The sequence below is a fragment of the Hippoglossus stenolepis genome, chromosome 22, assembly GCF_022539355.2.
Source record: "Hippoglossus stenolepis isolate QCI-W04-F060 chromosome 22, HSTE1.2, whole genome shotgun sequence".
Lineage (NCBI taxonomy): Eukaryota > Metazoa > Chordata > Actinopteri > Pleuronectiformes > Pleuronectidae > Hippoglossus > Hippoglossus stenolepis.
Genome location: NC_061504.1, coordinates 13,109,881 through 13,135,697, shown reverse-complemented (window position 1 = coordinate 13,135,697; position 25,817 = coordinate 13,109,881). Strand labels below are relative to the sequence as shown.

The 25,817-nt window shown below is 44.2% G+C and overlaps 1 protein-coding gene across 2 annotated transcripts in view; it reads right to left on the bottom strand.

Moving 5' to 3' along the window:
• The window catches only part of snd1 (staphylococcal nuclease and tudor domain containing 1), a 173,006-nt gene that overhangs the window by 52,532 nt on the left and 94,657 nt on the right, over window positions 1-25,817 (bottom strand). For both annotated transcript variants that reach the window (XM_035146920.2, XM_035146922.2), the window contains one exon: window positions 11,115-11,303. In XM_035146920.2, coding sequence (XP_035002811.1) covers window positions 11,115-11,303 — 189 coding nt within the window. The remainder of the gene's footprint in view (window positions 1-11,114; window positions 11,304-25,817) is intronic.

Sequence of the window (25,817 nt, the reverse complement as noted above, 5' to 3'; positions counted from 1 at the left end):
GCAACATACAGAAGCTAGTCTTTGTTACCCCCGTGTCCGCTCTTTCAAAGATCCACTCTGACACAAATGAGCTGCTGGAGGGAAAAAAACGCCTCATTCAGAGAAACTGCAGCGACCTTCTTTTTCGGACGCTCGTCTTAGAAACTGCACTTTAAGGTCGGCAATGAATCAATTCACTTTACATTCTCCTAACATTGAGACAGCATAAGAGAGCATGTGAGGTAAGGGTAGTAAACTGAATGGCAAATTCTAGGGGGAGAGGGGGTGAGGGAATAAGGGAGACGGAAAGAGAAAAGAGGTTGAATTAAAGACGAGATGGGGGAAAAAGAGAGAGAGAGAGGTGCGGATGAAATTGTGCAGGTGCTGAGACAAGAGCAAATGAATGAGAGGGAGAAACAGTGGAGGGGCTGAAGGGAGTGAGTGAGAGAGGGCAGAAGAATGAAAGCAGTCATAAAGCAAACAGATGGAGAGAATAAGGGAATGCAGTCGACGTGTAGAGGATTCTGCGTCTATGAGCAGGTGTAATAAAGCGAACCGATGAGGCGTTAGCATCAAGCTTCTTCCTACTCTGTCCACAACTGCATCGGTAAGACCTGCAACCGAGGCGAGGTCAAAGGAACCTGCATTTATCTGGGTAACCGCAACAGCAGCAATAATAATCATCACTATAATAACACCTATTTGGGAAGGTCGGAGATGTCGAACGCACGTAACCCTTGTCAAAACCCTTTCAGGTGACGAGGTCTAATCTTAATGCCTCGGAACTAATAAAACAGCATCTCATTAAACGGGGGGGGAAAGGTTTGAAGGTCCCAACCAGCAGAGAGAGCATTTAAATGGTGCCCCGAAGAAACAAATATTTAGCATTTCATTACACAGCAGAGAAAAAAAAGCAAGAGAGGGGAGGAGAGGGGTGTTTCACTGCCGACCCATATTAACTGGAGTTAAGTGTGGCTCCGAGCAGGGGCCCTAAAAAATGTCAAAGTGTGTGCAAATGACTATAAGTCGCCTTTCTTATTTTTAGTGCAAACGCACATATTCCCCTGATTACACAAGGGACGATTAGCGAGGACACTTGGAGCGCGGCAAATAAAAAAATAAAAAAGGGGGGAGGGAAGGAGGATTTAAGGTTTTCACAGCATCTGCTTGATGACTCCAAACACACATAAATGTCAGTTATCTGCAGAGAGAAAAGGCCATCACTGCTTCTACCCCCTTAATGGATGTTCACACGAATGGTGCGGCCGATACATCATGACAAGGATGTCGGTGCAAATTGCTGCAAGGTCACAGGAATGTCGCCAATACAAGCTCCTTGCAAACTGTTTCATTATTCAACGCTTTATTATACATTATCATATATCATGTATAATAAAAAATGTTAAGACTTTGTTAACTGGGTAGCTTTTCAAAAAGGAAAGATGTGCCTTGAAGTTAAGGGTATTCTAAAGGGAAGATTTTCAAAGTCGGACAGCATTTAAGTAAACATCCTTAATGCGTCAATTAACGGCCACTGCACAAGGAACTGAACAATCACAGCTCTGCAGTCTGATCAAATATATGTGTTAAAATACAAGGCTTGGTGCCGGTGTATATTCCCCTCAGCCGGCCACAACCAGTCCTCAGCAAACCAAGTGGAAAAGTGTCTCCTCACAGTGTCCAAACCAGCAAAAAAAAAAAAAGGGAGATCAAATAATCCGCTAGCCCAACTCCAGTGAGCGCACGTCCTTCACACTCACTTTCATCAGCGGAGATCGAGGAGGAATTGGGGCAGAGGAAGAGGAGAGGGGAAAAAAACTAAAAAAGAACAAGGAGGGAAGCCCTAAGATATAAGAGGGGGTGGTGGAGCGAGGCAGGCGGGCGGGCAGACCTGGGGGTTTGTGTTTTTCTGTTGCGGGTGGCGTAGCTGAGCATGTGTTAATCAGCCATAATGCAATGCACTATGTCATATCACATCATTTACTCTGCCAGCGTTCCACCTCACTCTCACTCTTTTCAGCCCTCTCTCCTCCCGTGGCCTCAGCCGTTCGTCCCGAGAGCGGAGCAGAGGGGCGGGAGGGTGGCAGGGTGTGCGGCGGGGATGGGGGGTTTGGAGGGACTGCCTGAGTTATTTCTGCACTGATGAACCAGAGGCAGCCGCAAACCTGCCCCTGTGGACCTCTGCTAAGAGCCTGCAAGAATCCTGTGCATGACTGGAGAGGAGGAAGCACAAGGCCAAGGACATAAAGACAAATGCAGATAAAAAACATGCAGATGCATAATAAAGATGCACAAAAACCCAAAGTTTAAGGGAGCGGGCAAACAAATCGATGACACGTGGACAGGACGGATCATATGCACATGGCTGCAACGGGCAAAGCTGTGCACAAAAGAAAAGGCTGCACTAAACAAAAAAGGCAGACTTCCTGTTTATATGCTTCATCAAGTAGAATGTCTCTAGAGTGTGTGTGTGTGTGTGTGTGTGTGTGTGTGTGTGTGTGTGTGTGTGTGTGTGTTCTCCAGGATTGTCATGTCCTTGTGGCTGGATGCATTTTTCAGATGACATTTCCGAAGTCAGCGCGTAAATCCTGCAACTCGTGTGAATGTATAATTCAGCAAGCAGAAGGTGAGACTGCTGAGACAGACTCGCTCCGATGAGTGTGCGTTACGGTTTTTAGTTTCTTGCTCATCAAAAACGCGCTCGCATGTGCCGCTCCGCCGATGACCGCCACGGGCACGGACGCGCGGCACAGTGTGCGTGTGGGGGCAAAGGAGATGCGGATGGAGACGGAAGGAGGGTTTTTTGCATGTGTGTTCAACGAGAGCGCGAGTGGAGTTGACAGACTGCTGAGTTTGCAGCTTGGAACTGGGGGAAAAGGAGGATGAAGCCAGACAGAGGAAACTGGGGGCTGGGGTGTAAATAACACACACATCACTGGGTCCACTGATCTCTTCCTGTGTCTTTCTGTCTCTCTGCCTCGGGGCACTGAGGGTCCAGCGTGCCGTCTACAGTAGGAAGGGGTGTCCCCAGAGAGAGAGAGAGAGAGAGCATGCATGTGTATGTCTGAGGCTGCACATGCTTGAAAGAGACAGTGACAGTATGGTGTGGGCGTGTGTGTGTGCACGTGCGGCGCCTCCCTCCATCTGCAACCAAGTTAATGTGTGTGTGTGTGTGCGCAGATGTGTACACAGTGCACTAAGAATCATTATGTAATCTTTCAGCCGTATGAAAAAGCCTCCGTCAGCTCTTTGCCTTTGTGTGGTCGGTGGTTCATTTTGTGCACACGGGGCTGAGAAGAGAGATGTAGGCGGGAGCAGACTCACACACGCAAACAGGCGTACAAACATTATGGCATAGTAAACAAACAGAAAGGAAATTGGTATGAAGTCACACACATCTGCACACGCTGCACATATGAACACAGAGGGAAGCCTGGGAGTTTGTGGTATATATACATATAACGGAGCTTTCAGTACTCTCCATCCTTCCCAGTGACGTGAGGTCTCAACATGGGTCACCTCTCCCATTGTGGCCACCATGCAGGCAATAAGGACTCCTTGCTGTGAGCCCGCCTTCCTCTCACACATGCCAACAAACCCCCGCAGCCTTTATCTTGCTTGTGTATTGACACACTGGCAACGGGCCCACATGTTGATTTCCAGCATGGGACGGGGGACGGGGGGACGGGGGGACGGACGGGGTTCTCCTGAGCCACTTGATACGCTGACAGGCCATCACAACATCACTCTGCCATCTGATACTAACAAGCTCCTCCTTAATCCCATCTGATTTGAAATTCACTGGCATGTGATTTCACTTTAAATTAACAAATGCCGGAATTATTACTGTGAATTTAGCAGATCACATGACATTTATAGTGATTAATAAAAGCGTATGGAGATGTAACGCTGCACTTAATTAAACCAGCGCAAACTAATAACTGTGCTGTTTCAAAAAGAAGTTCAGGAGCTTGAGGCCTATTCATTAGATTGCAAGTGATATTTTCTGAGCATGTTGTTAGTTAGCTTGTGCCACAGAGACATTGCGGCGTGTTGTGATTTCATCATAGGGGTGAATCAGATAATCATTACCAGTAGTAGTGGCTGTGATGGTGTAGTAGTGCCTGATTTGGAGGCAGTAGGCTGAGGCCCGCTGCACCATGAGTCACTGAAACATCCTACTCACAGGTTACAGCATTGTGTTGTAATGAGGCGAAGACGTGAGCGGTCATTTTTCTACCGATTGCTGTAACACCGGGGATGATGAATTCACAACAGAAGCGAGGCGGGCATTAGCACATCGGCCATGGGAGAGGTGATGTACTGTGACTCCTGGCACAGTTTGAGCCACTCGTCTCCTAAAGGGCAAAAAAATGCAAATCGCCACCGACGCAATGATTCTCCTGACCCCCCCGCCCCCGTCTCTTAGAAAAATGCTGCCACTGACAGCATTTCATTCACCCATCGGTTTTCTGGAGTTAGGACACATACCTGACACTTTGACATATATTCGCTTTAGACTATTGAGTAGAGTAGGGAGGAATGGACAGATGCATACAGTTTAACACTTACCACAGAACAAAGGTATTTTAACTGTTGGGTTTAGTGGCATTAATTACACTGAGTCAGCAGTTCTACATACACCTGCATTGTAAATGGTCTTCAGGATACATTTCCCAAAAGACTTCAGCGTATATTTTAGACCCGACAGACTCAACCTCGAAACCAATGATGGCCGACGTCCAAGTTTACTAAATTAAGATGAGTTTGCTGGAGTTGGGACAATGTAACGAGACAAAGTGCCTTTTCTTTGTTAGCCAGGGTTCACCCGTACAAAGCCTCGCCACAAACTGTTCTGAAACCGTTCCAAGAGGCAATTGAGAAAATGCAAACAAGCTGCGGATGCTCATGACCCCTGGGGATATCACCAGAGATAAATTGGACGATATTCAATTATGCTTTTCGATTAAGTCATTATTAGGGTCGGGTATCAGATTCAGTGCTTTAAAGGGCACTGACCGAAATACGTCTAGTAGTGACAACAACACAACAGCAAATGTTGACCTACAGAGAGAGTAAAGTACTGTAAGATGGTACCGTTGAGTACCGGTGCAGAACTCAAGGTACCAGTACCTTTACCATACTGGTTGAAATGTGATTGATACACAAGGTTACTAATTAGAGGCAGTTTACTCAGCCTTCATGTTTCCTCTCAAATGGACTGGACAGGTATCTATTCCAGTTTGTAATTGAATTTCACTCTCTGATTGGCTATTTCATCCATGATGCAACACACAATACAGCCTCTCTTTCTTGAATCAAAGGCAGCAGTGGCAGCCGTAAGCAATAGAAGGGGCAGAGAGAGGAGTACGATGAAACTGGGATGGTAATGCTGGTGCAATTATCCGGCCAGAAGTAAACAGGAAAATGCTGCAGCGAAATGATTCGGTCAAACAATGGGTTGACTCAGCAACACAATATGTCAAATATATTTTGTTATTTCACTTGAAGCCTCCATAGCTGAGCTACTCTAATATTAATCCGCAGCATTTCCCCATGATATTGCCTGATGACTGCCACAGGTTATTTCACTATGAGAGGCCGGGAACAATGGGGGGAGAAAAGAGAAAAAGATTGCAACCCTGAAAGCGTTTCAATGGCTGCAGGGCTTAAGGAGGCACTGAGCGTGGTATTAATAGAAGAGGGACTGTCATCCATGGAGAGCAAACAAGGCTGCTTGTATGTAATTCTACATCCGAGGACTAAGAATCAGTACATAACAGTAAATGGTGCCTCACTGTACAAATCATGCATTCTTTACATTTGCTGGACGGAAATCGCTCCTGGTAAAACATACAATACCATGTGGATTTCCATAGAAATCCTATTATTGCATGTGGACGGAATGCTAACCATGACTAATCCCTGAGATGGAAACCAGTCCACGAGAGGTAAACTTCCTGCAGCCTGAACTCAGAGACACAAGCCTATTAGCTACGCTAAAAGCCCAATTATCTTGATTCATCCACAGCATGTTGCTGTTTAGCCAGGTGTGTGATGTGCCGACTGCTGAGAAGACACAGATTAGATGGGAGGACAGGGAGATGTTGATTTCAGCACACGGTTAAATTATGCTGCTTTCAGATGGTCTCCTGAAGTGATCCATAGGGGCTGGAAGTGAGAACGCACAGGTCCAAGTGAGATGCTCTGGAAATTGTATGGAGTTAGCCCAGCTGGGAAAACAGCAGGAAAACGTAAGAACATCTCCCAGCTAGCAAGTGGGTGTGTTAATGACGATTCTGACACATGGCAGACGCAGAACTGAAGACAAAATGGATGATAAGGTGGTGCCATACACGTAGGAGATGCTGAAGAGATTCAAGGGATCAGAACCAACACACTTTTCGAGGTGAACAGTCTCCTGCTGCAAAGTCTGAAGACGGCTGTAGTAAGAAATCAGAGGTTTGGTGAGGACTGGTTGTTTGTCGAGATATTTTCACTTGACCCTTGAGACCGTTGGCCAGAGGCAAGTTAAGTGAAATAAAAAAGGGACAGAAATTCCAACATACCATTATATCCACATATCACAATCACATCAAATTGCAAGTGCTGTGATTTTTAATGCAGAACAAAAAAATGATTGGTGTGAGCCACGTGTTAATGCATACAGGCCCCTGGGAGAAGCGTCACTCTAATCAGCTGGACTTTCAACTCTAAATTCCACACCAATAAAAAGAGAGCTGAAACAGGATTATGTGCTTCAATCAGGCTCCTGCCAAGGACACGTCAACAAGCTCAATGTCAAAATGATGCTACTCCGTGTACTTTGACCAGCGGTGTTGACTGACATGTGAAGTATAGGGAACAGCAGCACTGACTCCTGAATGTATGCTTCCAGGGGATTTGATTTTTTTTCTAAATGAAAATAGGGTACAAGTGATGCAGGTGTCTGAGTCACTGTGGGCCACAGAGGAAAGTGTCCTGCAGCATCCGCGAAACCATAAAGCAGCTCAGAAGAGCAAGGGCACGACACAGGGCGTCCGACAAGAAATTAATCCGGTTAATAGGAGGGGATTTCGAGATGATTAGTTGAGGGAGCACAGTAGAAAAGAGAGGGGGAACAAGTGGAGACAGTGAGCATAAGGATGCACGAACACTGAAAAGACTTGAAAGACAGTGGTCTGTGAGGAGGGCTGAGCGAGGTTGAAAGGAAAAGGGGGCGGGCAGCGATGAAAAGAGTCCTGTGACATGAAATATCTTCAACTGGGGATGTCGTATCCTCTTTTGTTTTTCATTTCTCCACTTCTTCCTCTTTTCCATCTTCTCGTCTCCACTCCCGGATCCATTGGAGTGTGTTTATCTCCTTCAAGGTTGGGCAATTACAGCAAAAGACAGAAAGCCCACTGGTTCATTATTGTGGGCCGATTGTTAGAGCACCTATTTAAAATGATGCCACTCCAGTTGCATGTTTCTATCCTCTTCTGATGTACAGCCGCCATTAGGCTGCTTTACCTCCATGTCTCAATATTGACATTTTTAAATGGCGACATTGGAGGATGTTTAAAATCTCTGACTTGCAGAGAAGAACCAGGACCAGTTCCTTTTCATTATCACAATTCAATTTCATTTTTTTTGGTTTCTTGGTTGTAAAAGTCCCTTGATCCAAACTCAAATATTGACAAACCACACCAATTCAGGCTTAGGGGGAACTTAAATGACGGATACAGCAAATGTCTCCACAGTCGGAAATGACTCCTCCCAATCCACTTTTGAGCCAAACTGCTGCTAACTTGTCAAATTTATTTTTTCGCTCAGCATTGGAATACTGGAACATCATATGAATAGCCGCAATGAGCCGTCTCACATTACAATGACAAAACGCACTGTTTTCTGCAACGAATCTTGTTTACGGAGATGCCTGGTAAGCAAGAATTAGTTTTTCCTACCCCCTCGGAGAATCCAAATATACACAAGAATGCCTTGCAACACCAGGCGAAAAAAAGGAAGATTTAAGAGGGCATGAGCAACGCTTGGCAACGACCGACTTATTGTTAAAGCGATGTGAAACAAGTTTCTGCAGCGTCCCGGGTCTGTCGACTTGCTGAATCATGTAAATGTTAATACTGAAAGCGTGACAATGGGTTCTGACAGGGCGACACGCTTTAGAGAGATTTAGGTAAACAATAGCTTAGCCATAAATAAACATAATAGGGGGACAGAATTAGGAATGTGCCCAGGCCTTCGACTTCTGCATGTGTGGACAATCGGGGGGGGTTTGCTGTGAGGAGAGTTCCAAGAGATGCTGATACGCAAGTCGAGAATCTGCTGAGCTCTAGAAAAGGCTCGTCTTCAAACCCTTTGGAATGCTTCATTTAGAACACAATCACTTTGTCCCATTGGTCTCGTTGAAGCAAAATATTCACTTAAGTCACTCGAACTAAGCAGTTTTGGTTCAGGATGCTACTCCAGCAAGCCTCGATCCCCCTCGCTGTCCCCCAGGTCCCGGCTGGACCACCAACGCAGAGTTTCCTTTAATGAGTGTGTCAGTACACACACACACACACACAAACCCCACACACCCCACCCCCCCCTTCTATGAGCTCGCTTGATTACAACATTGTTTTCTTGTAGGGACGCCTGACACAGCAGTACCACCGATGCCTTCCATATCCACAGCCGTGGGGACTATATGGAGAGGGCAATGAGAGAAGAGGAAGAGCGGGAGGGAGCTGGGGAGGAGATGCAATCTGCCCTACCTAGCCTCAGCCTACATACAGACAAAGACCAGCCCCAACTTCAAAAGAGAAAGACAGAAAGGAAAAGAAAAAAAAAAGCCGAGCTCTCAGCTTTTCTCTGGATGGTCTCTACGGGTTAATTAGAACAGCAAGTCCCACCTCATCTGCCTTCAACTTGCATAGGTTGCATCCACACAAACACACACACACGTGTACGAGCACACACATACACAACACGCACGCGCACAGACACAAACAAATCAGGCCGCGGTTGATCGGTGCACCGGTGCCTGTGGCAAACTAACATCAAACATAATCACTGTCTGTCTTGTCGACTCGGGCCCTGTTCTGCAGTTGTTCCTCTCAGCCCTGTCCGCACTCAGGTTGGCTCAAGTCAAAACCTTGTGGTGAGAGTCAATCTGTCTCGACGCCGCAAAGACGGGAGGAAACCGCGAGTGAAATTGTCATCAGAGGTGTCAGGAATGTGCCTCCTCGCCGGAGCTAGACTCAACATGGCAGAGTCGGTGTGCTCACATCGCTGGCAGGATCGTTCCGGACACAGGTTCACCTGCGCACCACTCGCATCATCTTAAGCTCTCTCACTCACTGTTTTCAGAGCAGGAAGACAAAGATGGAGTGAGTCTGTAAGAAAAGCGAGGGAAGGAGAAGAAAGACGAGCAGGGAACATACTAAGTGTGAACATGATAGATTCTAGGGGAGGGAAAAAGAACACAGCCCTTCTCTCGGCTCCAGCAATACATCACAGTTATGTGGGGAGAGGAGGCATCTGTGAATCCTTAAGGACTCAAACAGGGAGAGGTGAGTGAGGGATGAGAGAAGGGAGAGAGGGAGAGGAGTGAAATAAGTAACAGAGATGGAGAGAAAGAGGACAAGGCTGACAGCTGGCCGGGCAGTTCATGCATCTGGCAGGGGGGTGACTAGTGGAGCCTTAATGAAAATGCAGGGTGAGAGGAGGCCTGCATCCATCACAGGGCTCCCATTGAGGAAACTTTCCATGATAACCACAAATATGTTGCTGCTCTCTGCCCCAGATGGAGCAGAGTCACAATAGGAGACATGTTAAGCTCGTATTCAGGTTGACGTTTTTAATTACTGTTATTACTTGCAAAGGTTTACATGCTCCAATACTTTCCATTGCTGCGGCTCATCTGTTCAGCCTCTTGGTTGTAGCTCCTCTCTCCTTAAGCCCCCCGCCCCTCGCTAAAGCCCAGTCTGCTCTGATTGGCTCGCTGGCCCCCTCTGACGCGATTGGTCAACTGCGTACGCTCTCGTATTGCATGACTTTGTTAGTGGGCGTGCCAGACTAGCCGCTAGGTGTGCAATATTTAAATGTAGGGCATTGTGCTATCACAACGACGCAGAAGTATTGGACGACTGACGAGGAGTTTCAGGAGCTCCCTTTAACTTTGCAGTCCCTTTACATACACAAAAAAACTATATAAACACACTAAAGGAAAGAAAAATGGGAAAAACATCATATGTCTCCTTAAACTCACGCTACCGACTGCATCTTATAAATATATTTCAAACGATTTCATGTTCCAGGACGACTTGGGGTTATTTATCACTGATGTGTCCTATTCTACCTTGTGATTTAAAAAAAAAAAAGGTCAGGGCACTACCTCTCCTCATTGGCTGTCAGGCTGGTGAGGGGGGGGTGGGGGCTTTACCCTTTGACGAGGTCAGCGTGTGGAAGTTTACCAGGGAGAAGAGTGGAGTTGCTGTTTAGAGAAGAGCTGCGTTTTGCCAAAAGCAGCATCTGGGTACCGACCGCAGAGAGAATGTGTTTGTGTGTTCCCTTATTAGAACAAACAGCTTTTTATGTTTTCTCCCCTCAGTTCCAAAGTGTCTTTATTCCAGCTGACTGCATCTTTACCTCTACTAATGAACTAGTAAGGAGTAGTGGAGCTGAAGGTGGGAGGGGGAGCTTGCATTGGAATGGACAATCCTCCGGCCAAGGGAATAAAGAGGCCATTTCCAGATTTATGCAGCATAGACTAAAATATGTCCACAGAGAGCTCAACCTAGAACATCATAAATTGGGGATGTGGAAGCCAGCAGAGTAAATCCTGATGTAGTAACCTGGGCTGAAAAGCTGCTGTGACACAAGTCAGTGTTTCTATATAGCCCCTAACAAACATGACACCGTGGCCTATCTTCAGTGATACATGACAAATGTATCTTGAGCTCTCACTGAATTTAAACAATACTGAACTAGATGCCAAGCTGGTTTTCCCAAGTCTTCCTCCAGGTGCCTTTTTCACCCCTTGGAAGCTTTATGAAGACAGTTTTATGTAATTTGGGTGCAGTCGTCACATTGATAGTTTAATATGATCTACAGTTTGTGCAGCTCTCCCAGGGCGTCTGCTCGGGACCTACCTTTTCTTTCCTCTCTCGGCACCCCTCCTCTGCTGAGACGAGGGTTTTGTAGTAGCCACTGCGCTCCGCTGTGAAGTGGACCTTGGACAGAGCGTTTTCCACCAGCGCCACCGACAGATTCACACCCTCGATGTGCAGCCAGCCAATGAAGTTCCCTGCTTTGTCCATGCTTTCCACTTCAACTTCCACCTAGAACAGAAGAATAAGAAGAGAGGGAGAGGGGTTAATGTTCTGAATCCGAGATTAGGGTTGAGATTCCATTACAGCGATGAAGTGAATGGGGTCCTCTGACAAGACACCTCTGTTCTTAAACAGACACATCAATGGACGACTGTGAGCTCTCTATTGATAAGATGGCCGGCACACAGAGATCCTGTTTCATTCCTTTTAAAACATAAATACCATTTCAGCAGTCATCTCTTGTCTTAGTGCACATAGAGGCCAACTCATCTACCACATTGTCATTTAACCACAACTGTCGGCTTCCAATAAACACAACTGGTGGCTATGTTAAATAAAACAACTCTTAACTGTAGAAATCTGAGCCTGAAGAAACAGCACAAATGGTTTTGAAAATGTGTTGCGTATGCACTTCAAACTAATTAAAGACTGTAAATATTGTCATCCTCTTTTTTTTTTTGCAATTTAAGTCATTTGCGATAAGTGACAGCCAAGTTGCAATTTCTTTAAGTTAACAAATGAGGCCACGGAATCAGCTAACCCTGCTGACAAAGTAGGAAAGATCTCACAACATTGCCCACGATGGACTTTAACCAAATTCTGCCTATTCAGGCTAATTATCTATTCATTGCGTTTTGTTTCATAAGTGATGGACGACCAGGGAAAGAAAGGAGAAAAAAAAAAAATCAATTGATTTTATCCCACTCGAAAGCCTCAGTCAGCGAGAAATTGAGAGGGCAGGTGTGTTGAAGAGATAGGGAGAAGTCAAGCGATTAAGACTCGGGCTGCTTAGCCCCACAGCCACAAGGGAAATCTGAGGGGAATTAAGTTTGTAAACTGCTCTGACTTGTTCTCAGCTAAAGTTAAAAGCTTTTATTAATGAATGCATAATCTACTCTCGTATTAATCTTTAAATTGACAACCTTTGCATATAGCAGTGACATACAGAGGACTGCACAAGTCTGACACTGTGTATTTCCACTTAACGGATGCAGATTCCATTTGGATCAAGCCACAAATAATAAAAACGCAAATTCTGTAAAGTTATGTTATTACAACTCTTGTTACTTGTTATATGAAACAAAAACCATATAATAATTACTGTGCTGGTCTGTTACATGTATTAAGAGAGAGAAACAAACAAAGAGGAAAGAGCAGCGAGGACAAAGGGTCGACCCTCGCAGGTCACGACCATGATAGGATCCAAGTTCAATCTGATTCTGTATAATCTGCTTCCTCTTACTCTCCCTCCTCTCTGCTATCTCGGATACTCAACCCCATTTTATCTCTCTTGGTCTCTGAGTGCAGGAGCCGTTATGTAACAAGGCTATTAGAGCATCGCTGGTCCTCCGAGCGCCCAAATGTCAAATGGCGAAGTGGGCGAGCGCCGGGGAAAAAACGGGAACGGCTGCAACCAACTTAACTGTTACTGGAGCGGCGAATGCAAAACAAAAATAAAACAGCGCAAACAACTAAAAGCAACACTCTTAGCTGGGAAAAAATCCAATTTGGAAGGAAAATTGAAACTCAACGAGAAGTTTGTCTGCTCTGATTGGTGCAGCCAGTGGCCTTCTGCTGACCCAGAGTCTGCTCCACGAGGTGTTAAAAGAATTTGAGGCAAAAAAACGAAATCTGTTTCTACAAAGTACAGAATGTGAAATAGTGTAGAATGAGTGGATACCTTCTGGGAGCAATTTTGTATGGTTTGATGAGAGCTTTACTTGGAAAGGGAGTTCTACCCAATGTGTCGAAACAAACTGAGTTCTCGGGTTTTGCTGCAGAGAGCTACACTGAGGTGAAGGGAACATTTCATCTACATTTAATTCTGATTAACGCCCAAAAGTTTGCTTGAGGAGAATACAATTCTACATAAATTTGATGCATGAGGAAAAAAACAGGCCAGACCGACAATGATATCGAGGCACAAATACTGAAGGGGAAGAAGCTGTGTAAGTGAAATTACTGGCAACATGTGGTCCTACGCTCTTTCATAATAAAGCAAATGAGTCCACTTTGCTTTCCTGATAGAGGAAACTTCATTTACCACATACTGCCAACTTTATAGAAGAAGATTGGCCGGCTCCTGGCAACGGCACATGAAGAATAGATGGATGAATTTACTGCACATCTCTTTAACAATTACAAATACGCCTTCTGAGAAAATGTCAGTAATATACTGTAGAATATATGACCTAAATTACATGACCTGATTGATAAGTGCAAGGAGCGTCAACAGGATGCATCACACAGGCGGAACACGCACACCAAATTAGGAAATACACACTGAAAGGACTTTTTGTATATACCCCCCCGAGCAGAGGTGATAATCGTCAATTCATGAGCACAAACATCCAGCTTATCTGCACCCATTGTGAATACTAATACAATCACTTCCTAACGATCACTACATAATGGAGATTTCAGTATACATCACTGAACTGTGCTATAATTAGATGCTACACCAACAAATCAGATGGAGTAAGAACAGACAAACTAACAAGCGCACAACTCAACTTTAGGAGTTAATCACCAGGGAACTCATCATGTCTTAAGTTACATTTGTCCTTGTGGTGAAAGTTCGATACTAAAAAACTAAAGTCTTATAAGTGACTTATAAAACATGGCTGACCGAGACCTTGACGGCATCATTAAATGAGAGGGAAGTGGCAGTTTACCGGGCAGTGGGTAAGAGATGATGGAGGCTAATGGAGAGGTCAAATGTGAAATTAAGAAGGACAAATTAATTTCTAAAAAGAGAGCAGAAGCCCCAATTTTCCACTGGCGGAATAAGATCGGCTCGAAGAGGCTTAAATTCCACGACCGGGTGGCAGAGTAGAACCAGCATTTGTACAATTTGTCGCACTCGCGATCTGAAAAATGGGACTGATCACAGCTCGTTTATCCGGTGAGCAATTGCCGCAATACCGCGGTTGGCATAACGTCACAGCCCTGATTGCCATTATTTGCTTTTCTCTTGGTCTTGCAATTCTGCTTTTAAATTGGTATATTTTTTTAATATTGTTTCCAACATCCGTCCAATCAGTCAGTCTGATTTTTAGATAAGATTAATTACTTTTACTTTTTAATCAGCGTTTGTCACATTTTTGACTAAATGACAACTCTGCAAAAATGATCAGCTAATGACTTCACAATTACTGCAACCAATGACAATCTAACGCGACGTCAGTCACCTTGCGTGCTGAAGCGGTGCCACCCCAGAGCTCATTAGTATGATCGGGCTAAATCTTAAATCTCAGAGTTTTTATGAACACACACACACAAATTGAATCCAAGTTCCCCTCTCCTTTTAAGTAAATAGCTTTGGTCACAATGTGAAGAAGACAGGGGAGGCGGAGTGGAAGCTGCTTTGAGTAGAGCCCAGATGGTTCCCAGCGGAGGCCTCCTTCGAGCCAAGATGGCTCCCGCCGGAACACAAATGGGCTCTGGTAATCTCATAAACGCTGGGATTGTGTCGACACAGTGGACGGAAAAGAGGAAAAAGGCAAAACACGCATACACACAGACCCATGCGTGTGTGGCGTGCAAGCACATACACATGTGCAGCCGTTCACAAGTACAAAAGACAAAGCCATTTGGTACCACTGAAGTGAAACCTGGCCCGAGGGCATGTTTTAAAACTGCAGCAGATTTAATTCACTTAGCTGTTTGAAAGTGGAAGAAAAAAAAAAAAATCTGAAAAGACTGCGGTAGGTGACACGTCACGTCAGAGCCATACCCCACACACAAAACGAAATGAAGAACACAGTGGGCTGGCAATTTAAAAATTGGCTCGCAATGGGATTTCCTTTTATCACCAGATCCAAACAAAACAATTTTTGAAAACCCGCAGGGTAAAAAGTAAATGTATTAATAACCAAAGGTTACAGGGAGCAGGGTGAACTCACTTGTGTGTCCATGTGGCCATGAGGTACAACTTAATGCACGGGTTTGAAAGTCAATTCCAGTATTGCTTTAAGCACACAGCATCACTGTGTGTGCTATGAATTCTCTCATCGGGGAAAGAGCAGCATGTATACACAATGCAAGCTACAGAGGAAATTAATCTGTCAGTCAAAGCTTTCAATCATCGCAGACAAAACCTCAGCCAGTACTTAGATCGGAGTTCCGCTGCATATTCCAATTACTGAGATCACGGTTATCACCAGAGAGGATTTTTAGGTTTGCTTGAGCCAAATGACCGGTTCTGGTCGTAAAAGTTTAAGGGCTGAAGCTTTGACAAACAAAGCATTTGTTCAGTGTGTAGCTCAGGCTAATGGTGTGTGTGTGTGTGTGTGTGTGTGTGTGTGTGTGTGTGTGTGTGTGTGTGTGTGTGTGTGTGTGTGTGTGTGGGTGTGTGTGTGTGTGTGTGTGTGTGTGTGTGAAAGAAGTGTATTTGGACGTGTTTGTCAAAAGAGCGCGCTGTAATGTGCAGATGCAAGCACTGAACACCGGGAAAACAGACTGGCAGGCGGAGACGTTTTGGCAGGTCTTCATTCATTCTCATTAAGGAACAAGGAGACGGCTGCTTTATGGATACCAGTCTCTGAGACTTAGCTGGACTGTTACGTCTGGCTGTGTGTGGCTGTTTGTGGCTGTTTGTGGCTGTGTGTGTAAAATCAAATCAAAGTGAAGATATCAGTAGTTCTCAGCAGCAAGTCAAGTGATGCAGGGGGACAAGATTTATGTGGATTAGAATAGAATAGAAAACCTTTATTGTCATTGAATTGTACTAAATACAATGAATGATGCATAAATTCTAAATAAAGTAAAAAAAGGACAAATTGATAAAATATATTATAGTTAAGAAACAATATAGATAAGAGGGCCACTGTTCACCTGATAGTGACTCTATCGCATGCAGACCGTTAAGTTAACAACTGTGGTTGTTAAAGCAGTTTACATCCCTGAGCCACCAATTCAACACTGGGGGGGGAATATCCTGACTGGAGACTTAAATCTTTACTCCCAAAATTCACTCAAAATGTGAAATATTCCACCAGGGGAAGTGATTCACTCGATCATGTATGTATCCCAACATGAAGCCTAGTTTTCTGCTTTTTTAAAACCTCTTTGCTCAAACATGAGCTCATCACATTCATGAGCCGATGTTTGACATAATTCAATTTGTATAGCGCCAATTCATAACATAAAATATCTCAAGGCACTTTAAATTATACAGAAACCCAAGAGTTTCAAGAGTAATACTTCAGACTAACACCGTTTTGGTGAATTGTGTGCGTTCTGTGTTTTACCACACTTCAGACTACCGTTGTGTTTATAAACGCACCGGATGTCAGCAAACTGACGAGGCCAGAAGTTACTGAGGAACTGAGAGAAGTGGCATCAGTTTATCTCCATCTTAGTCATACTATTTGTTCATCTCCCTCATAACCCTGAGACGCAGAGAAAACAAATGCAATAGAAAGATATGGACGGATAGACGAACATAAAGAGAGAGTCAGAAATGGGAAGAATGAAAGACTGGAGTCAGTCTCATCTACAGCGCTTTGCTCATCCAGCAGAATGAGGCATTTATCAAACTGAGCCTTGGAGAAGATTGAAGGAGGGATGTGGAGGTGGTGTGTGTGCGTGTGTGTGCGTGTGCGTGTGCGTGTGTGTGTGTGTGCTCGCTCCTTTGTGTGATGGGGTAAAGAGATCAAAACTCCTCTGAGCAATGAGCGATCCTAAGCCCTCGCTTGTGGTGCAAAGTGGGGAGAAAGGGGAGAAAAGGGGGGGGCGATCAGATAATCTCTACACCTTAATTCATATTCCTAACCCTCCCTATTCACTTAAAGAAAATCAATGGTTCTGAACACTTAATTCAGAGTCATGAATGTCACATGAAGAGGACAGTTTGTCCTTTTCATGGGGGGACATGTGGATTTAAGTAGAAAAAGCTGAGCATCGACGGGTCAGCTTCACTGGTCTGAGCCCAGTCTTGCGTGAAAAGTCCATTTGGAAGTATGAACGGCCCCCATCCCACAAACGTCCATCATCTCTCCCTCTCTGTTGCCACGCATGCTGGTTTATATAGATCATTTTTCTAAGTGGACACACAGAGTTCCTCTAAATGATACGTCTGTACACTCGAGCAAGACGTGCCACCACAACTCTGATCAGATCTCGACCAAAAAAATCAATATCTGGTGAAGGTGTTGCTGTTGGGGCGGAGATAATTAATCAGAGCTAAATTGCAAACTGAATCAAAGTGTCCGGGATGACGGATGAGGGTGGAGCAACTTCTACCAGGTAATAAATACACTATTAATGTGACAGAGTTGCTAAAAGCAATGACAGCTATGTGAAAGGGAACCTGCATCGCCCCACAATGATCCTGTTGGATGTGTGTGTGTGTGTGTGTATGAAGCTGCTTTCAGATATGCGCTGAAGTCCGGACTTTTTTCCTGAAATTTTGCAGAGGGGCAGCAGGGAAAGGGCGAGTGGGAATGTGGAAGACATTTCTAAAAGGCGACGGATGTAAAACTGAAATATAAATGTTTAAATAGAATACAAATCTTATTTTCCTGTTGTTGTGAATGCGTCTGACTCGAAAAATCACCCACTGCGGTCTTCATATGTGAAAGTAAAACTCCAGATAAACATTTTCTTGAGTTCAAGTTTGAAAACGGCTCTAGAGTGAGTTCCAAATCTGTGTTTTAGGGCGAATGCTGATAAGGTATGTGTGGGATTCTGTGTTGGTGTGGCAGAGAGCAGGAGTGACATCTCTTTGCCAACGTCACCATTAATGACCAATAAACCACGTGATCTTAATGTGTATGTTGGATAATCTCAACATGCAAAAACAAGGGAAGATGAGAAAGATGACAGGCCGATAGAAGAAAAATGTTTATGGAGATTTCAAGTGTGCAATAATTTGGCTGAAAACAAGAAAAAAAAAAGGTGTCCCCTCACAAAAGCTACAGGCAATATTCACCGTACTAGTGCACGTCACCCTCTAAAAATCATCCCACAGCCCATTATCAATAGTGCAAAGCCATTACTAAGGTCCATAAACTGCTGTTAATGGAACATAGTGGCACAGCACTGCCAGGAAACAGGGACACATGCTAAATCCCCACCAAATAAAAATTTGCTATTTGACTATGTAATGGGCAGTTTTCAGGTGTAGTTGACATCCTGCTGATAAAAAGACCTAACTCTGACTAGAGACCCTCTTTCTTAAGTGCTACACTTGCCTGGTATTGTCACATCGGGGATATGTGGGTCTGAAAATGGCTAAATGTGCAACAACGTCATTGTGGTCGAACCGGGAGAGGCAGAGGCCAGTCGGTTCCAGGAGAAATCTATGAATATAGATCACCTTTTAGGAAAGAAAATAAAAGAGACAGCATAAGAGAGAGACAGAGAAGAATAAATGAATGAATTAAACAAACTGCTATTGATCCCTTAATGGCATAGATCAGGCAGGGATGTAAATAGCGCGTTAATGGGGCCTGTAATTAGAAAAAATAAAAAATAAATCTTAACATTGAGGTGAACAGCTGCAACCAGTGTTAAACAATGGGTGATCGCGCAAACTGATGACCTGTGTGGTCCCCAGGTTAAAAGAGTTCACCAAGGTGGTTTAATACAGTTAATGGGGCTAATCCTGGATCAGCTCATATGATTGACCTATTTCGTCAACAGACGTATGAGAGTTTATTTTATTTGAGAGACATTTTCAGTGTCACATGTAGTATTATAGGGTGGTGGTGAACAAGAAGAAAATGGAGGAAAAAGGACAGCAGTCAGTGAAGTGAAGGTAAGTCATGTTAAATGCAAACAAACAACCTCAATATAAAAAGGGGGGAGAACACTCTGCTGGCATTTTAATATTTGGTTTGCAATGGGATTTATTTTTATCCACACAAAACATATTAAAAAACCTGGAGGAGATAGACTCCATTATCAGCAACAGCAAAACAGTGGGACACTTTTAGATTGAAAAAGGTTGGACGAGGTGATGCTTCCCCCTTCGGCTATCCTGAGCCAGTAGGATGCCTGTGGGTGCCGCTTATTGACTGTTGCTGCTTTGGCAAGCTAGCAGTACAGCTAAGCTCTAGGCCAAGGGCCAAACCTGTGGCACCAACCAATTCCAAACTAGGTTGGTTCATTAACTCTCGGACCACGGGGTCAGGACAGACAGCTATTTGTCACATGTTGATCGAGTTGAGCCCGAGAGGGGGAGGCTGTGAAATACCCTGGAACAAACATGCTGCAGTTTATAAGCATGCATACAGGATACAAATATCCTGAAAAATAAAAGGACAAGCAGTGGATGCATTGCAAAAAACCCAAAGGGCTTGTCTGGACCACAGCTTAAAAAACACTTTCCATTGTGGGCAAACAAGAAAAAGGTGGAAATCGAGGTCAGAGCTCATGCTAAAAGAAAAAGAAAGAAGTTTTGCAGCATGTTGCAAGGTGAGGACCGGCCTCACCTCAGCAGGATATTGCTGTCTGGAGCGCTTAATGCACTGCTCGCTGAAGAGTGTCTCAACCCGGCTGTCCTAACAAGTTGGGCAACAACACAAAACTACTACTTCAAATGCCAAAAGTCTACATTCACAAGTGCAGTAGCATTGAGGAAAACAAATCATATACAGGCTCTACAGCAAACTGGCCACAGCACACGTCCACTAGTTCTGGGGACAAACTGTACATCCTCAGGAGATGTAAGTTCACTTTGACAGGTTCCTTTCTTGGTGGTTTCACCGGAGTCACGCTGCTATTTGAACATTCTGTATAGGAAGGAAACAACCACCATGTGTTCCTCCGATATCAGAAAAGGGCCGTGCTGCCAGCAAAGGTACGAGGACACGCACAGTGGGCAGGAATGTGTTTGTGTGTGTGCCTACGTCTGTATAGACCCTCCCAGGGTGATCAATGTGACTCAAGGGGTCCCATGCATCACTGTCAGCGGAAGGCTGCTGTCCGTCGGTGGCAGGGTGGGGGGGAAAGTCAAACCGCCTCTCGAATGGTCAGGACCATTAACGGTCAGGCAAACAAGCATGATCCCCACCATTAAACCTGCCTGATGCCCATTAATGAGTTTTTCTTTCATCAATAGATAATTGGTGTTTGCCCTGCATCACTGTTCAGAGAAAACAGGTGAATACGGGGAAGCTGGTGAAGGATTAAAAGAGAGGGATGGAGAGACGAATGAATGAGTGGGATATGATTCCAGTTCATGCAGGTGGGGACACAAAATGATTTGCTTTCATTACCTGCTTATCTTTTTGGATTTGTGATTATATACTTGCTTCGCTCGACTATCAAGTGGAGATCAGACTATGTTTGACTCCCCTTCAGGGAAATTGTAGAGAAAAATGGAGTAAAAGAAAAAAGCCAACAGCCTAAACTAAAACTACTTAGCCGTTTGCTCCCTTGGTCCTCCTTAGTAGGAAAAAGATGTTGACAAAGGCTCCATTCGGCCATCTCCAATGAACAGAAAATACAAGTGTTACTCTCGCTGACAAATGCATTAACGCTTGCCATGGCGCTCCATTCGTTATTGATTTAAAGAAAGCTTTCATGCCTCTTTTACTTTGAGAATATGACGAGTCAAAGACGTCTTTGGCCAAAGTTGCAGTGCTTTAACACAGCTGAAGAAACTGGAAGGCTTTTAAGGACAATTTCTGCATGATTTCAATGTTTTAATAATACATTCAATATAAACTCCCACTTTCCCACTCAAGCGAATCAGATATCCACTATCAAAATTCAAGTGGAAGTCTTTTTGGACCTCCATACATATAAACGTTGCATGTATTATATATATTTATATGTACTTTGCCCATTTGACATAAACATTAATATATTTTGTCATTAAAGTCAAGGGTCATGATTATTTGTCGAATTCGATACCTAAAACAACATTTTAAATCAATGCTCCGCGGTGTGTTTTACCGGCTGGTCATCTTTCAGTCTTACCTCACAAAAAAAGAGCGAAAATCTATAACAATTCAAGTCTATAGTCTGAGTTACTGCCGGCCCCGAGGAAAAAAGTATTAAGAGAAAGAGTTAAACATAAGGAGCGTTTCAAAGGAGGGCTTTAAAAGAGTTATGAAGCCTTCACCGAATCAGGGGGAGTCGAAGAGGAGATGGAGTGAGAGAAAAGGCAATAGTGAGTCAATCAGAGTAGAAGCTGGTGTTGTCCTTTGTGAATGACCTACAGTACAGCACAAAACTAAAGCAATAAATTATGGACAGATCTCCTGCTGGGGGGGGTTAAACTTACTGCACTAGGTAAATTTATAGTATTGCAAAAACATATTTGTCCTTCGACATAAATCACTAGAAACAACTGAAGTCACTTTGTATCCTTTTAGTTTTTGGTGGCCATGTATTGATAATTATGGGCAGTCGATGAACATGTAGCATTGAATTAACTAACTTACTGAATTTAACCATTATGCTCTTACATTATACTCTGACCAGACATGGTTTTAACCCATTACTTAGAAAACGTGAACACGGGAACAAGGTCATGCAGAATCGTGTAATCGTAAATGGGCTCTGGTTGGAGCCCGCAGGCCTTTGTGATGCTCAGTGACCTTTGTGATCCTACTTTTCTGTCATTTACCCCCCAAAGCCATGACATGCACAACAATTAGACACCGCAGGGGTTTGACACGCCCCGACATGGAGAAAGGGTCGGTGACATTGAGTAATGCAAGACCTGCGGTGATGTAATGGCCGACAAGATTCTAAATCAGTCAGCGTCTCTCCAACTAGTCTAACGGATCAATAGTGTTGTGAGGAAGCTTGATCCTTCAACTTACACATTACACCTTGAATCTGAGTCCATTAACTGGACCCTGTTACAATTAACCGCATTCATTTGTGTATCCATGGTTTAGGGCGTTTGAAGGGAGCTGTAGGGTAAAGAACATATAAAACCCGTATTATCTGAGAGGGTTTGAAACAAAAAAGGAAAAACTGCAAGAGTCAGCATACCTAATCATGCTAAACCTGCAGTTAAATGAGTTTATAGATCCTTAGTTATCCAGATGAAAGAAAAGCAAGAGCCCTCGCACTTCACAAGAGGTAGCTGAGCTCGAACAAGGCTCTGCGTTGGGCTTTAGCAGCCTGGTTATTAAAATCAATAACAGCAATAACTACAATCCATCTCATTTTTAAGAGAGGGGCGACATGGCATGTCGGTCGATGAATATTGAGCTACATTTGTAATATTACTAATATCATATAATTCCCCTTTAACTGGATCGTGTGAGGGTGCAGGTGGGAAAACACAAATTGAACTGGGCTGTAAGTTATTGAATGGGTGTTAAGAGCAAATGTCACATAACTCTGCGAAAGTTATTACATCAAAGCAGTTTTCAATTTTGTCAACAACCACACGACCGAGCTGCAACAGATCTAAATGGAAACCAAACTGTGGATAACTCGAAAATAATTGCACGCGTTGGTATGAACACTTTTTCTCTTAACTTTCCATCAGTACATTGTGTTCTGGGCTGAGACACAACAGCTTCTTGAGGCCCCAGGGTATCAGAAAGCTACGGGAGGGTAAGGGGTCCAAATCTTCAAATTGTGGCCTGAAGCAGCCAGGGCTTGGTGGGAGCAGTCAAGCCACATTGAGCACATTTAGGGGTGGTCAACATGATTGCAGAGGGCATTAGCCCATAATACCTCTCAAAATGACAGCGCTGCTTTCCCCCCACATTTATACATACACCTTGAAGTACATAACCAATAAACCCTGGCCATTACTTTGCAATCGCTGAGCAGTGCAGCAGCAACAAGGACACAGAGAAGAAAGAAATAAAAATGACATGTTTTTTACTGCCTGTGACGAAGAGAGCGCAAATTGAATGTGAGCAATGGGGTTATTTTGTTCAACTGGCAGTACAAACCAAAAGCCATCTCCATTAACTTTTTGCATGTAGGTTCCACACAAAGTCAAACCACCTTGAAAAGATTAGCTTTGTTTTGTTGCGTGGCTCGGAGCACTTAGGCAACAATGACTTTTAGCTCACTGCACCTCACTACAGCTAAGTTGCAACACAACCATAAAGGAAACTCTTGGTGTAAATATATTTATATACAGACATATTCTTCTCATGTTATAACTGCACAACCATGGGTGTTCAACAACAGGCATAAGCAGCCATTTTGGTGGAAAAACAACTGTCTGGACTGAGATGAATGATGTACTTTACGAGGTAGAAACCTCTCATTAACAACTCAGAACAAATAATCCTGTTTACTATTCCCATTTAAAAGGGGGGGTTAATAACTGAAGAGGTGGGAACATGTAAAAATAAAGAGCCGGAGTCTTTACCTCGACAGTCATATCCGCCACACGAGCAGCTGGTTCTTCACTCACGCTCCACTTGCTGCGGCTTTATGAGTCGATTTAAGATTTCATAATGGAATTTTAAATATTTATTATTCTGTGGCTGTGAAAAAACTTGCGTTATGTGTAATAGATAGCCCTTTGTGGGGAAAACAGTGAGGTTACATGATTCTTTACTGGACAGTTCGGTAGACTGACAACTGTAGCTGACGAGGGCATAAAAAAAAAAAGTTGGACAAAAGCCAGCTGGAGTCTTGTCAAAGACGAGAGAATGAAGAGTGTGGACTGATTGACAACATCAGAAACTGAATTACTGCAAGTCAATTTAGATTTCTTTTTCTTCTCTTCTTCTAAGGAAAATGTTCCCAAGAGTGGAAGCGGGCACAAAACTCAAAATTAAACACAGACAGACAGGGTTTGTGATGTGGCTCGGTTCATTATTCACTACTGACTTACAGTATCTAGTCGAATTTCCAATTACTCCACGATGGATTTCATTAACAAGTGCCGCACACAAGCATCTGAGCTATGGAGAAATAATTTAAAGCATGTAAAAGAATATTGAAAGACAAGAAAATGAAGTGATGGTATATTACAGATGGGGTGGGGGGGGAAGCAGAAGCTCTGTGAGAAACGTTTCTACACCTACTGGCAATGTGTCAACATTATTTGGACTTCAGTGACCTTGGGGGAAAGATGGCGGCTGAAAAGCTAGAAGGGGGTGCAGAACAATCATGGCCGGGCCATCATCATTTGTCTCCACCTCCTTTTCTATCCTCTTTCACCAGTTGACACGGCAAATGGCGTAGCCAGCCTGTGTCACTCAAAAAGCCATTTCTGTCCTCCCAGACTGTGCCTGTGCTGACAGAGTGAGAGAATGAGGAAGAGAGGAAAAAAGAGGGGGGGAGGAAAAGAGCCGACAGAGGCATTTTTCAACATGGCTTTTTGTCAATTTCGGTGTGCTTGTCAAAACGAGAGGCAGTGCCCAGTTGCTGGGCTGGTTGGAGAGTTGGTCGGCAGAGGTTGAATTCTGAGAGTGAGAAAAGTGGTGGAGACGAGGTACTGAAGAGGTGCTCCATGTCGCTATATAGTAGTAACTAGCACGGCGGTTAAGAGTCAACGTTGCAGGGTGGAGGCTGCCAGGAGTCGGATAGACGGAGAGACTTTGCTGCTTCATCCAAGTGTAGAGGAACACAACATCCAGCTGAATCTCCAGTCTGGGTTTAAGTGGGAAGATTATGTTGAAGACATTTGGATGGCAACAATGAGGGACACCAAGGATGCTTTCACACCCAGGCCCTCTGCGTTTTCAGTTTGGTCCACACCAAGAATAACAGATGTGAAAGGTGCCTCCGACCACAATCTGGACTAACGGACCAAAAGAGGAGGTCTCGGTCCAGATCGGACAAACCATGGTTTGGGTCGTTGGCAGCATGAGAACGCTTTTCATTTGGACTTTCAGACCAATTGCAGGAAGTTGAGACAGTGTTAAACAACACAAGAGAAAAAAGAAGCAGAAGCAGCTTTCGGGATTGCTTGTAGTATTCGCCTCCGATAATAAGTTTGAACAACGAGGACGTAAGAAAGAACCTTGGCTCGGACCATGGTCAAGACTTTCTGCTGTGAAAACGCTGTAAGAAAGTATATAACAGTGAGCTACAATGAATCTGTCAAGCAAACAGGTTGTCAGAGGTCATATGACAGGAAATGATGATCTGACCCCCAGTCAACAAGCACAAGATATAGAAAAAACACCTCCTGGGACAAATCATGTTGTAATCATTCTTCAATTTCGGCAATCCAATTCAACCTCCCTGCACGTTCAATCACATAAATGGCAAGTGACCATCAGCAAATGAGTCGGAGGAATGAGGTGGGTGGTGTGCGATTGTGTGTGTGAGAGACAGGAGAGAGGGGCGGGGGGGGGATGATTGAATCAAGTCATGCCTGCTTAGGAGCCATGCAGCTGGTCCGTTGCTGGACTACAAATGATGACTCATGGGGAAAAAGGATGTGCTCTCTATTTTCTTTCTTCAACTGCAACCCATTTTGACGAGTCTGACTATACTAGTACCTGCCCATGGTAGTTCATCTTATCAGTGTGGCATCAGATAAATGGGATTATGTCCCACCTGTGATTGGTTTATAGGCCCACTTTTAGGAACATGCTACCAGGACAGAGTTCTATCACAGGTTGGGGGAAG